The sequence below is a fragment of the Rhea americana genome, unplaced genomic scaffold (assembly GCF_003343005.1).
Source record: "Rhea americana isolate MKP2758 unplaced genomic scaffold, rheAme1 scaffold_584, whole genome shotgun sequence".
In the NCBI taxonomy this organism is placed as follows: domain Eukaryota; kingdom Metazoa; phylum Chordata; class Aves; order Rheiformes; family Rheidae; genus Rhea; species Rhea americana.
This window is the reverse complement of record NW_028186739.1, coordinates 21,883-35,127: the sequence shown is the minus strand read 5'-3', so window position 1 is coordinate 35,127 and position 13,245 is coordinate 21,883. Positions and strand designations below refer to the sequence as shown.

General features: G+C 44.7%; 1 protein-coding gene across 1 annotated transcript in view; it reads right to left on the bottom strand.

The window, feature by feature from the left end:
• The window catches only part of CLPB (ClpB family mitochondrial disaggregase), a gene marked incomplete at its 5' end in the record, with an annotated part of 90,954 nt that overhangs the window by 58,787 nt on the left and 18,922 nt on the right, over positions 1–13,245 (bottom strand). Inside the window, one exon of the mRNA XM_085319404.1 lies at positions 1,418–1,521. Within this exon, the coding sequence (XP_085175530.1) occupies positions 1,418–1,521 (104 nt within the window). The remainder of the gene's footprint in view (positions 1–1,417; positions 1,522–13,245) is intronic.

Genomic DNA, 13,245 nt, shown 5'->3' with positions numbered 1-13,245 from the left:
ATTTTGCATTTACTGCCACAGAAACCTGATGTATTTGTGTTCTTACTTCCATCGAGGAGCAGGCCCATTGCGCGGGTGTGTTACAGTGAGGAATGAGAGCAGAGAGCTTTCAAAAATAAAATAACACCTTGTCAAAACTGTCCCCTCACTGATTCATCTTCTTAACTCAACCCGTGTTTTATCAAAGGTCCAAMGACTACGCCTTCATTAGACTTCATGCAGTTTTCAGCTCTTAGTGCGGCACAAGCCACGTACAGACCAATGGATAATGTCACTGCACTATTCCGGCTATGCAAACAGCCAAGTGTTACTTTGCTTTGCAGACAATGCAAGTGAAACACTAAATACTGGACAATCTATGCAGCTTCCTCATTTTTTAATTTACAATAAGTAGGAAAAGGATTAATTTCTAAGCAAAAGGTCAGAGCACATAAAGTGCAGTCAATCCGGACATGGCAATTCCTAGGAATGCCAGGAATCCCAGCAGCTGGCTCAGTTCTGGCAAGGTGGCAGGGAATGTCACCTTTGCTGGGTGATTCATCTCCCCTTTGCAGTGGAGGTCACCTCTGCTGACCTCTGCTGAACAGAGGGGTTGGACCAGATGAYGTCCAGAGGTCCCTTCCAGTGCCAGCTACGGTGTGATTCTGCGATTCTGTGAATGACTTAAAACACACTTCACGCTAGGTAGTCACATATCGTGGGCTGTAATCTCACAGCTGGGGACAGCAGCTCAGCGCAGCTCTCAGCTGGAGACAGGGTCTCTGGAACACTTGAGTGAGGAAGGTAAAAACCAGWGACATTTTAGCAGGGTCAAGTCAGCCTCAACATCCCAGCAACAGGGATAATACTGTGATAAGATTTCAACCTGAGATGACCAGTCAAGAAAAATCTTAAGACCAAATGACACTGCAGAAAAATTCCCCATTTCTATGTAAAGACTTCCTGAGATGAAAGCTAGCATTAATGCTTGGCCAAAACCCAGCAACAATTATTTGCAACCAGTTCACATATCTTTCAGCTTTATTTCAATTGGGTAAGTCTTCCTTCATTTTGTATCCATTTATAAGACCTAGAGTAAGGCTACTGGTATAATACAGCTACCTTGAACTCTTCTCCTTCGAATGCATTTGGGTCAGTGGGATGATGTGCTTATCTACAACTTCGTATTATGTTCTGGCTGTATAAAAACAASTTATCTCTAGGACACTGAAGGATTGCTTCTCATAAACATCTACCTAATGATTCCTCTTTTCTCTAGACATAACACCCACTCATGTATCATCAGTTACTCTGCATTTATATGGGAACTGAAGCTAGTTCTAAAAAAAGGGGGGGTCAAATTTCCATTTCAAAGCCAGAAAACAAAATTTTGGGACCTCAAAAGCAAATGTARATCCCTGCAAATGAACAATATTACCTTCTAAAGAATGGAGGCCTTTTTCCTTGGCAGTCTCATACACGCTGCTGAATTCATCTCCAAGGTTTGGATCAGCATCAGCTGCAAGCAGGATCTTCACCACACTGTTATAGGTTAAAAAAAAAAAAATAAGGCAGAGGTAGAACATGAGTGAACAGAGCCCTTCAGAGATTGAGAGGGAAYAGTGTTCAGAGAGCCCTCCTCAAACATTCACAGCTAGCAAACTTAAAGCAACAACCTTAATTAGACTTAACAAATGAAACAACACCAGCATATTCTGAAAACAATTAGAAGTGGGAAGCACCTGAGGCAGGAGTGACACTGTAGAGCCATGTGCTGCGAGAAACACAGCCCTATCAAGAAGACCTGTGCAGACCATGCTCATGGTGTGAGTTATATTTTCAGTCCAGTACAGGAAACGGTTATGCATAACTTTGTAAGTCTGGTTCAGTGGTGGAAATTGTTCCCAACCRCAGTAAATGCCACATCCTGGCTAGCAGGCTATCTGTGCCCCAGCAGAAAGGCAGATTCTTATAGCACCCTTCAGGTTCAGGGAAGCAAAACTAATTTGTGTTATTACTTGTGCTTTTGGAATGCAATCATTACAGACCTAAGTCTCCTTTAATAAAGGTGCCACCCCACCAAAACCAGTGTATAGCCTTTCAGTATGAAGCATGACAAAAGGTAGGGAGCCTGGTAGGGGCCTATCCATTCCCATGGTTCTTGCCATACAATTTATAGCTTTCATTGAGTGGTATCCTCTACACTGKGACAGCCAACGGAAGCCACCCTTGAAAAGGCATCTTTTGGATGCTTGGCAGACACAAGAAACAGCTAGTCCTTCTTAGCTTCTTTCTGCCCTCACAAGAGGAAGAACTGACTTTAGCATTTCAAAAATACATTTCAATTACATGAATTATATAGGAGTCTGAAAGAAAAGCATTTGACTACTGCATACAGCTCAGTCAAAGTTCTGTCTCTGAGAACTAGACAATTCATATGAAATCACCACCACAGACACCTTGATCATCAGCAATCCAACCTAGCAGCTTCCAGGACTTCTGAAAGAGATTTAACCTCCGAGTTTCTGGAGAGCTTCCCAATYGTTTTATGCTGCAGTTGCAGTGCCCACTGGAGAGACAGATCTTCCTAAGGCAGACAAGCATGGCAACACAGGCAGGATRTCCTGCACTACAACTACCCTACGCTTTGGAACTGAGGCTTTCAATCTCCAGATTTGTCATGTTATCAACACAGCACTGCAGGACAAATTAGCAGAAGACAGACRGGCCAGGGAATTTTGGTGTGGAAGTCTTCTGTCTGTTTCTGAATCCAAACAATCATCAGAAAAGTATTAGATTTCTTATCACCTCTGAAAGCAGCTTGAAGTCAGTTAATTTTTAATTTTTTTTTCTAGGGTTCAAGCTTTCCATGACAACTAGACAGTAACACATTACTTAATATTCATCACTGGTGACAAGGCTCATGAGCTGACAGCAGTTCTCTGCAATGCGCACCATGGACTGACTGACATGTATCTGCAGGCTGTGTCTTGTCAAGTCAGATTTAGAATTTAACTTAAGTTCCTCTCCCATTTATCCCCAAAATGAATTAGTAGAATAAAAGGTGGTTATTTTATTCTTTGAATAAGGTACAATAGAGACACACTCCTTACTGGCATGGGTACGCTCTTCACTGTAGAAAGTTACATCTAGTGGAAAAAACACAAACTTGGAAGTCAAGATATCCCCCCCCCAATCTCTTATGTGATCACACAGAGTTCATTTATATCCATTTTTCAACAATGCTCTTAGTTCTAAAATATTAGGTTGGCATGTGCTAGATCTTATTCTTAAAACAGTGACTATTAACTACAGTCCTGCACCGTTTCAAGTATAGTGATGAGCATGTGAAGCTTCTGAAGATTTTCTCAAATGCTTTGAGCTGTGCACCCATGATCAAAATTTTCTGATGGTTTAGGACTAGCACAAAGGGACAGGATTCATCTCACCTACTTTTGCACATCAGSAATGTAGATTTCCATCTGCTGATCAGCCTGGCTCTCGCTTCATTCAGCTGACACTAGGAAGCTGMGGTTTCCTACCCACTATACACTCCAGCTGAGGGTAAGCAGCACAGACAGGACGGCCTGCCTGAAGTGAGACCCAGGGAAACAGCTGTTTTGCTTCATAGTGGGGCTCCAGGTCCATCAGAGCCAGCTGCAGTTTATGAATTCAGGGTGTGACTAGCATACCTGGAGCTCACCACACTTGGGACGAAGACGACAGTCCCTGAGATGGTCAATGGGAAGCTTCTGCAAAAGCACCTGAGGTAGGTTTGCAAAGATCACAGCCTGCCTTCAACAGAGGAAACCAGAGGGCAAAAAGTGCTATGAGATCTCACTTGATGCAGTGGAAKCTAATTCACATAGTGTATTAAGTGCCTCAGTTTTCATACTCAGGATACCAAGCCGTAGACATCGCCATTCAGAGATACGCTAGTTCTCTAACACTTGGATCCCTCCAACTAGTTTTAATTTTCTTTTAGGTCATCTACTAGCTTTGGTCTTGGTACAAGAGTCAGTGAGTGAGATCATCTACTCTGTTCAGTCATGATATAGCATAATTCCAGCTCAATATAACCGTATCTCTCATACTTCATACTCTCAGAAAAGAAAATTTGCTTCAAGGGAAGAAACACTGACAAAGGAACGTCCTTCTCTATGCTCAGAAATCTATACTGCTCTGCTAGGTTGCTCCTAACAGCCACATCAATGAGGACACTTAATGTGGGATCCAGCCCCATGACAAGCCTGTAGGTCCTTCCAGACCACCGTAGGAGCATCCATACAGCATGGAGCAAAACATCTACGCTAGAAGTCCTTCAACACCCTTAGCAAGGGCTTTTCAACATATGCATAGCTCCAGACTCATCTCTATTTCACAACTCCAATGTGCTGCCACATATAAAGGGTCATCAGACACCCCGCCTGGCCTTTACCACTGACTTCTATGGCCTCTGAAAAATGGAAAGYAAGTGAGAGGTTTGGCTGCAAATAAAGCCAAATGAGCACAAGYGCATAGCCTTGACTGTGCAGAACAGCTACAGTCAGAGCCTACAAGGCCAGGCCCTTCCACCTCTGGTCACTAGCAGGTATTGGTTGTCTGCCAACTCTATTYCCCGTGCCTGGCTGGTAGTGCCGAGAGGCATGCTATCCGTCCAAGTGTATGAAACAGAAGTAAAAATGCCCAGCAAGGCCTGGGCAAACTCCAGCATGGTTCATAGATCTGAGCATAGTCTCTCTGGAAGATCTAGTATGGGATTCTTCCGGTGATTGCTTGTTTCCTCAGTACTTGGTGTTACTGCAGGCAGCCCACTAAGCAAGCCAGTTGCATCAAAGATTCTGAAGAGGTAGAATCCCTATGGAAAGCAGCTCGTTCAGGATGTCTGTTGCCCTAGGGGATGTTTGTTGATGATCTCCACGCTCCTCAAAATGGGAGGCCAAACAGAATGCACCTGACGGGTACCCCTAAAAGCAACGAAACTGGAGGTTTCCACCGGCACGCCCTTCTCGTACCCCGAAGCACATTACAGAGCTGACACAGGATGGATCCTCGGGAACCTAATTTCACAGTTTTCAGACAGTATAAAGACCTCAYGATCACTGTGAATCACATTCTCACCCTGCAAAGTCTCAGGTGGAAGATGAGCTACTGAACGGGAAATCATCATTAGTGCAATCTGCCTGAATTAACCCTTTGGTTATCCTACCCCAGTAGCTGACTCAGTAGCACCAGTTACTGTAATTCTTGCATCAGGGCTTCCAGCGCCGCATCTCTCGGGGCTCCATCTAATTCTGCTGGGCCTTTCTGATCTTTCAAGTCCTTAGCAGTACAGGTTCTCATATGGTTCAAACCCTCCTTCCTGGAGCCTCTCCTCATGGCTGTCAACACAGAAGATCCCCTATTCCAGTTTAAGGTGACAGGTGATATCTATTCTAAGGTCCATGCCTCTTCCTTATTTTAGGAGAAATGATCCCAAGTTCCAGCATAGGACTTGAATCTGCAACCTTGTGGTCCATGTGTAAGATAACGGGTACTGAACRAGCCACATGATAACAAACAATGACTTGTAATTTCCGTAGTAACTCCATTCATCATCTCTCCTGTTCTCAGTGACTACACTTAAAACTAATGTTCTTCCCAGGCACTTTATCAGATATCACCTTCATCTGCTTTCAGCAACTGTGGAAGCCTTCTCTTCATTCATGGCATATACCTTGAGTGTTACCTGGCATATACCTCTCCGGGCAACGGCATTCTATGAGAAGTTTAACGGAGTGCCACATACGACAGATGTAAGGTGGTCTAAACGTGAAAGCAGGAGGTTATGATGTCAGAACTGCTCGGCTCTGCCTATTAGCGACCCCATGCACCATTCCCCCCTTATCTGTAAAGCGTAGATAAGAAACATTTCCGTAGTTCTTAAGATGGCTGGGAAGCCCAAGTTTAATAAGCACTGATATCATCTCTTACTGGTAGTCTAGCCTCAGTGCTAAAACTTACTGTTCCTAAACCYTGGCCCCGATGACAGCTCTTTTTTCACGCTCTATGATCCAGTTTTGTAAACAGGAAGTGAACAGACTTACTGGTCTAATAATAATGTGTTGTACATTCAACCTTTCTATCCAATCATCTTTCAATCTAACCTCCTGCTTTTGGGACAGGCAGTCCCCTCTGGGCACTTCTGAACCAGCTAGCCGTTCCTGGAATCACAAATATTGATTGTACCTATCCAATTTGCAGGTAATGGGACATTAAAGCAAATTAGCCTTTAGGAAAGGTAACAGCACCATGATAAAATAGAATAACTGTGTTCATCAGCGCAAAGCATATGAATGTCACTGGAATAAGCAAGGGATTCACAAAAATTGGTGACAGTCACAAAGCATGGTGTAGCAATGCAGTCCCTGGATTTTTTTATAAAGGTGAGTAAATACCTCAGTTTTCTCAGGGAGAACAGGTATAACTACTTCCCAATTTATAAGGCAATTGGGGAGTTAATTAAAGAAGCTATATGAAGCACAGCGAGGTTCCAGTGAAGATGCTATAGAAGGCAGAAGAACTCTTTCTCTTCTGCAGTAGCTCAGCTATTAGTTATTAATTATATTAAATAATTATTATTTATTAACAACCAATAGCCGAGTTATTGCAAAAGAGGAAGAACAGAATGGACTGGGTCTTAAATGGAGGGGCCTCTGGCCAATATACCCCATCTTTTCTTCTACGTGTCATCAGGTGTYGGGGCAGAACAACACTCCGCACCAGACACCTAGCAAGAGAGAGATGCTAGCAGCAGTTTTGAGTTGCTCTAGGAAGGCAGGCTGCCCTCCATAACTCACCTGTGCTCAGCAGCCTCAACAAGCTGAGTTTTAATTTGCTGATCAAGTTTTCATTAGATTAGAGGCAGAGCCTATTCATCAGCGTGAGTATACATTTAAATTGACCCTGGTGATGACTCAGAGGGCAATGTTTAACTGAAGCTCACTGGGCAGTTCAATCGATTGGAGAAAGTGCTTTCTGCTTTTAATGGCTAGACCAACATATTGTTAAATAAATACATACATACATACAATGCAGGGGGTGGGGAAATCAATGATGGGATAGCTGGATAGGACTGGGGCTGCGTCAGAGGAGGCACTGTGCCTGGACCAACACACCGGCAGCTGGGGTTGGTGAACCACGAAGGCCAGTGGTCTCCGTGACCGTGAGTCACCAGCACAATGCAAAAGCTCGGGGGCGTTTTGATATGCGGCTGCCCCAAGCCGTGGCTGAAGCTGCAGGTCCGGCCTGGACAAAGAGGATCCCCTGTGTCGTTATATCTTAACTCTCTGTAAAACTCAGCGGGGGCAGTGGGGCCCGGGGGGAGCTGCTGTTTACATTCCAGCCCCTGTTCTCTCCCTTCCCATCCGAGGAGATCTGGATGCGGATGTGCCCCCTCCCGGGAACACGCTCTGCCTACCTGCAGCACAGAAAGCAGGGCAGCCGCAGCATTCCCCCGCTCCGCAGTAGCTTAGCATTGTCCCAGGTGGAAACGATCATCCCCCGAAAGGGGACAAAAGGACCGATCTGAGCAGCCGCGGCCGTGCACGTGCCCTCAGCCAGCAGTGAAAGAGGCTTAGAAGAACTCATGCTACCTGTGTGCTGTGGGCAAGAAAATGTGCACACAACCATTTGCTGTGGCTCAGTGAGGCACCGTGACCTGCTAAACTGACAATATTTAATTGTGTCTGGGCTCTACAGTACTCGATGTAGTTTATCACCGGAAAGAGGGGAGTGAGGAATGAGAGCTGCCGTTATTTCAGCTGTTACTGTCCCAGCACCCTGTCACATCTGGCASCTGACTTTGCAGCTGGGTTAGAGATGCCAAGCTTAACAAAAACCACAGGGTTTACTTGGAGAAAYCCCAGACGGGGGTGCTGCTGAGGCAGTAAAAGGAGCAGGGTGTTCAGGTGGAGAATAGGTGCAGTCACTCTGCCCTCGGGAGGGTACAAGGCAGAGATGGCCGAGTGGACGCTGTTCCTCCAACACCGCTGTGGCAGAGACACCCGGAAAGGGCTGCATTCAAAGACAGTGCCCCAGTTCAGAGGATCAAGCTCCTGCAATGTGCTGTCATTACAGCGGAAAACCAGGTTCAGCTGTCTGTCTCTGACAGACACTACGGGCCATGTGCTTCTACAGGCACCCAGGTATTTAGCCAGCTCTGCTGTGGACCGCACTGAATTAGTTGCCTGAAGTGAAAGAGGTGGAAAAATTGATATGAAACAGATCTATGTACCTAATATAGGTAAACAGACTGCACCAGTTAATCATATCATTGCCTATAGACAGAAAAGAGCTCCAGATAGGTCATGCTTCACTGTAAGTCTTAGAATATACCCACTAAAATATTACTATGCATGATGCACTTATTACCTATATAAAACATCCATATAGCACCTTCAGTGTACCAAGTCTGAGTACACACAGAAGAGGCACACGTCCCACCATCAAGAGCSAGCAAACTCTGCCAGGCCAGATCCAGGGCCTCCTGCTGACTCCTTCCTTTCTGCAGGGGAGGAGGGGGGGCAGGCTGCAGGAGAAAGCGGGGGAAGGAAGGGATAGGACCGTGGTGGGCCAAGCACTGTCAGTTCCAGTTCCAGTTCCAGGTGAATGCCTCTGACCCTCAGCTCTTWTGATCTACGTAGAAAGACAGAAAAGGAAAAGGGAACTGAGGCACAGAGAGGAATCACTTGTCCCYGGCCATCCCAGCAGGAAGGCATTGAAAAGGAAAGGTGAGGAAAGAGATCCAGACCTGAAGCTGGAGGGAGAAAGAGAAGGGATGTGCAAGAAGTCAATGCTGTGAAAAGAACGCAGAAGAGAGGAGATGAGGGGAAGGCTGTGAACAGCTAAGAGGGGAATCAGGGCCTAAAGCCCCTGATGAAGGAAGATGACATAGGTGTAGGAGGTCAAGGTAGAAGCTTGTACCATGAATTGAATGAACATGCAGGACCCATTTAAAAGCACATGAAGGGGTTGACCAGGGTGTGTCACATGAGAAAGGAATGATTTGCCAGCACACAGCATTAGGGTTGTCCCTTTTTGCTTTAAGAGAATACAAAGGAATCCCTACAGAACAGCAACCATGGAAGAGGGGGGGAAGGGGAGAAGCTTCCAAGAGAAAGCATCTGTAATAAACACAGAAACGCTTTTCAGGTAGAGCTGGATTTTTTCTTGTTTTTCCCCTGCTTGCCCTGCACTAAGATACCACCCAGCTGCCCAAGGCATTTAGGGCAAGAGCAAAGGGCTCGTTTATGTGCAAAACAAGATGGATATGTAAAAAGGAGGGAGGAGGATGGAAGAAGTACTGTCGCTATGTTTCAGTAAAGAGGAAAAAAAGAAACTAGAAAGAAGAGGATTGAGGGTGTTAACCTGAGAAAACACAAGCAAACTTATCTAAAGCAAGCGAGCCATATGCCTGTCACTCCCACACGTCTCTGTCCTAACAACAGCCAGTGGGGCACAGACTTTGCAGTGACACAGAGACCCAGCTGCTCGCAAATTATTTTTGTTTATGTTTTCTCTACATCTATAAAATGTGGGTATTACTACCGGTTATAAACCAACATCTAGCTATGCAGAGGCCTGAAGCGGCCTGACAAGGTCGTCTATTTGAGTATGCACAGGTTCTCCTCCCCATCATATGAGTTATAACTTCATAAGCCTTAAAATCATTCTTCGACACCTCCAACTGGACCGGTGCAGACTGGCTGCATCAATTATAACGAATGGAAGCAAAACAGAAGTGTGCCTGTTTTATAACTACCCAGAAACTTTAAGCTTTAAACTTTTAACCGAGGTTTAAAGTTCCCACACCGCTCTGTGCCTTAGCTTCCCCTTCTGTCAAATCAATCCGAATAATGGTTCTCTGCCTCCTCAGGGGCTGAAAGGATGACTCACTACTTCACTCTCATTTCAATTCTGCTGAAACAACGAAAAACGGGGCAACCGCATGCAGCAAAGAACGGCACGACTTAGCAGCAGCAGCGTCCACAACTGTTTCAGCTGGCTACTCGCAGATGACAGCAGAGCAGAAAACACAGCAGCACGGACCCGGCATGGCCTGCGCAACCCYGTCGGAGGCTCTGAGCATGGGCTGTTACTAGCCCAGATGACGCCACTACCTCTTCGCTGCTACTGCAGAGCAGTGTGCTCATGTCCCACCTGCTAAGCACRCTGGAGCCTGAGCCCAAGCGCATTTATGAGCTGCGAGTTTTACCCAGTCTGTACGTCACTACGGTTTAAGTGCACGGGAAGGTCTGAACTGTTTTGGTCTTGTTTATGAGAGCTCTGTTTCTTTTAACAAAGACACAAAGCCCACAAAGCTCCCAGTAAGTATTTAATACTTACTACTTAACTACTATAAATATRTTAAATATGCAAAACTAGCAGGTTCAGCCAAGGGAAAGAAGCCTCTAGCAGTATTTTTCACATAGACTACAAATTCTCTGTTTTAAAACTGACATCTTTCCAAGAGAATTAAGAAAGCACTTTAAAATAGGTCTTGAAATTCAGAGGACTGATAGTCTTCCACAAAGAAYGAAGAGAAAACAGACTAGAAAGGAGTCACTCCAACCTAAAATTTAAACTCTCTGTGCGTGTGTGTGTGTGTGCGTGCGCACACGCATGCATGCACTCACTCTTCAGGCCTTGACCAAAATTGCATACTGCATAAAAGTAACAGTTCCATGTTGTTATGCTCAGAACCAAAACTAGAATCATTACCTCATCAGGTATGCAAAAGCTGGTCCAGCAATGGAAATTACAGTGGAAAACTTTCCTTTGGCTGTGTAATTGTGTCACAAATGATCTGTTTCTAGCCCATGACCCTGTTAACAATCTGTATTATCACACAGTCTAGGAATTTGGACCCGGGACCCTTCATCACATGTACGAAAAAATGAAAAAAAAAAATGAATCCATCCAGTCTTCAGAAAAGGTCCGTGACAAGGAATAAGCTCATTGAAAGAACTTTTTTTTTTTTTTTTTAAAAAAGAACACAGTTCTTCTGACAGTATTTTTATATCATCTATATTACCTTAATTGTATGTTTCTAAAACACACACACTAAAAAGAGACACTAGACTGAAGTATTCGGGCATGTCCCATTATTTTTGTAATTGGTATTACAGGAATGTTTGCAGGCTCAAATTATAACTCGCATTATGTGCTGGGACTCTGGGTATTTACACAGCAAAAAAGAGTCCCAGCCGCACACAAAGCCAGACACAGCACACAAGGGAAACTACAAAAAAGAACTGACTCGAGAGMGCCACGGAGCAGAGACTGGAACGGAACCCATGTGTCCAGGCAGCTCGAGCCCTCCCCACGAGACCACACAGCCTACTCCTCAGGAGAAATGTCCACCTCTGCTATGAAAAGCGCTGTTAAGGTTGGCTCAGTCCAAGCCTGGATGTCAGCACCGAAGCCATAATCTCCTGATGCCGAGACAGGAAATGATTCCAACTTGGTACTGCGGAGGCATTAAAACGCAGGGCTATGCCCCATAGTTATTATCATTCCCAGTATCACCCATGTCACATCCTACCACGCTGCATTCCCTGCTTTTCTCAAGTGAGTAACACAAGCTAGCCAGGGCTGAAGGCTGCAAGAGCTAAGCTGGAATCACACTGCATGCTGCATTTCAGCGCTTTGGCACGGGGCTGTCTGCAGAAAAGCATTCCAGCTAGGAGTAGAGATGATCTCTGCCTGCAGAAGAGTGATCTTCTGGAGCACAGGCTGCAGGAATGGATGGGAAAGGAACTCCACAGTGACTGAGAGATGCCAGAGCTAACAACTCCTCTCCCAGTTCACAGGACACAATGAGGCTAAATTCACCCACTTCAGCAGAGCTTGTGATTCCATGAGAAAGGCTCAGCTTCTGCRTGATGTCCCATACACACAAGCCAGGATGCTGCTCCTTCCCAGCTATGCTTTTGGCACTAGTCTCCCCTTTCAAACCTATTAGTAAGAACACACCAGCAACACTCCTCAATGCCTTGCAACGTTTTGGATACAACACATTTTTAAGAGGAAGAAAATGATCTTTGCTGTGTTGAAAAAAGGAAAGAAAGACTCAAAACTTCCCCGCTGGCACATGGGATTTCATCTTGTAGCTGATGGCAATTGACAGAAATCATTAATGCAATATAGCTGAAATCAAATTAAACATATGGACTCTAGCTGCCTAATTGGAAGAGTGAGGGCTGTGAAAATTGGGAAACATTACAAAACTAAATGACAGGTCACAGGAATCTCCAGCAACACAGCAGACTTGAAAACACAGTTCTACTCAGCTTTGGAAAAAAAAGAAATTTGGGGCTGCAGGTTTATTTTTTCTTAGTGATTCTAACCTGAAAACACCCATTCCAGTTGCCAATGTCACAGCCTCCTTGCATCTCAAGGCTACGCTGGGTTACTTGTTGAGGTATCAATGTTAAAAAAAAGTGATCACAGAGCAATCACCTTAAACAAAATCAAATGGCCGTGTATGTGTCACAAGCTAATAATACACAGTTGGTTGCATCTTCATCATGTCTCTGAGCCACTTGTTACCATTTCTTCTGATGGTCAAGCCAGAGAAAGACCCAGCTCACCTTCTCCAGACACCTGTTTACTGACGGGCTAAGAACCAAAGGTCATAAAAATCTGTAATCTACAAAATCAGTTACTGTGGCCAGACAAATCCATTTTAGATGATCACTTTTTACAGCAGGACCATGCTTTAAAAAAGGAATTGTGCATCCTACTGGAATAAATATCATGAAATACAGCTACTACATATCTACATAGCAAGTGAAATCCTATTGCCAATATTTATGCATTGGATCAGCTAAGTACAAACACATAGTTGCCAACGCTGAGTGAAGTAAGCCATATTTAGACTAGTTCATAATCTAATGTATGCAAAAGGATTGCAATAGATCCAGAAAACCAKCAGGCACTCTGCATTTGGAAGGAAAGATCTAAGTATTTAGAATTCTACAGGCAAACCCATGTTATTGAGTCAAAGTCATCAGCTTCCCATGGTCTGTTTTCTCCACTTCCACATCCAACCAAGCACACAATGCCCAGTTCTTTTGGATTCAGGTTAAAAAGGTCACTCAGAAGACTGCATCTGTGAGCAAATGATTTGTAGGGAATTTCAAACACTTTGTGTGTCATGTTCCAGCTCAATACATTTGCCAAGCCATTACTGAAACTTCACTGTGGACTTTCTGAAGCTGGAAA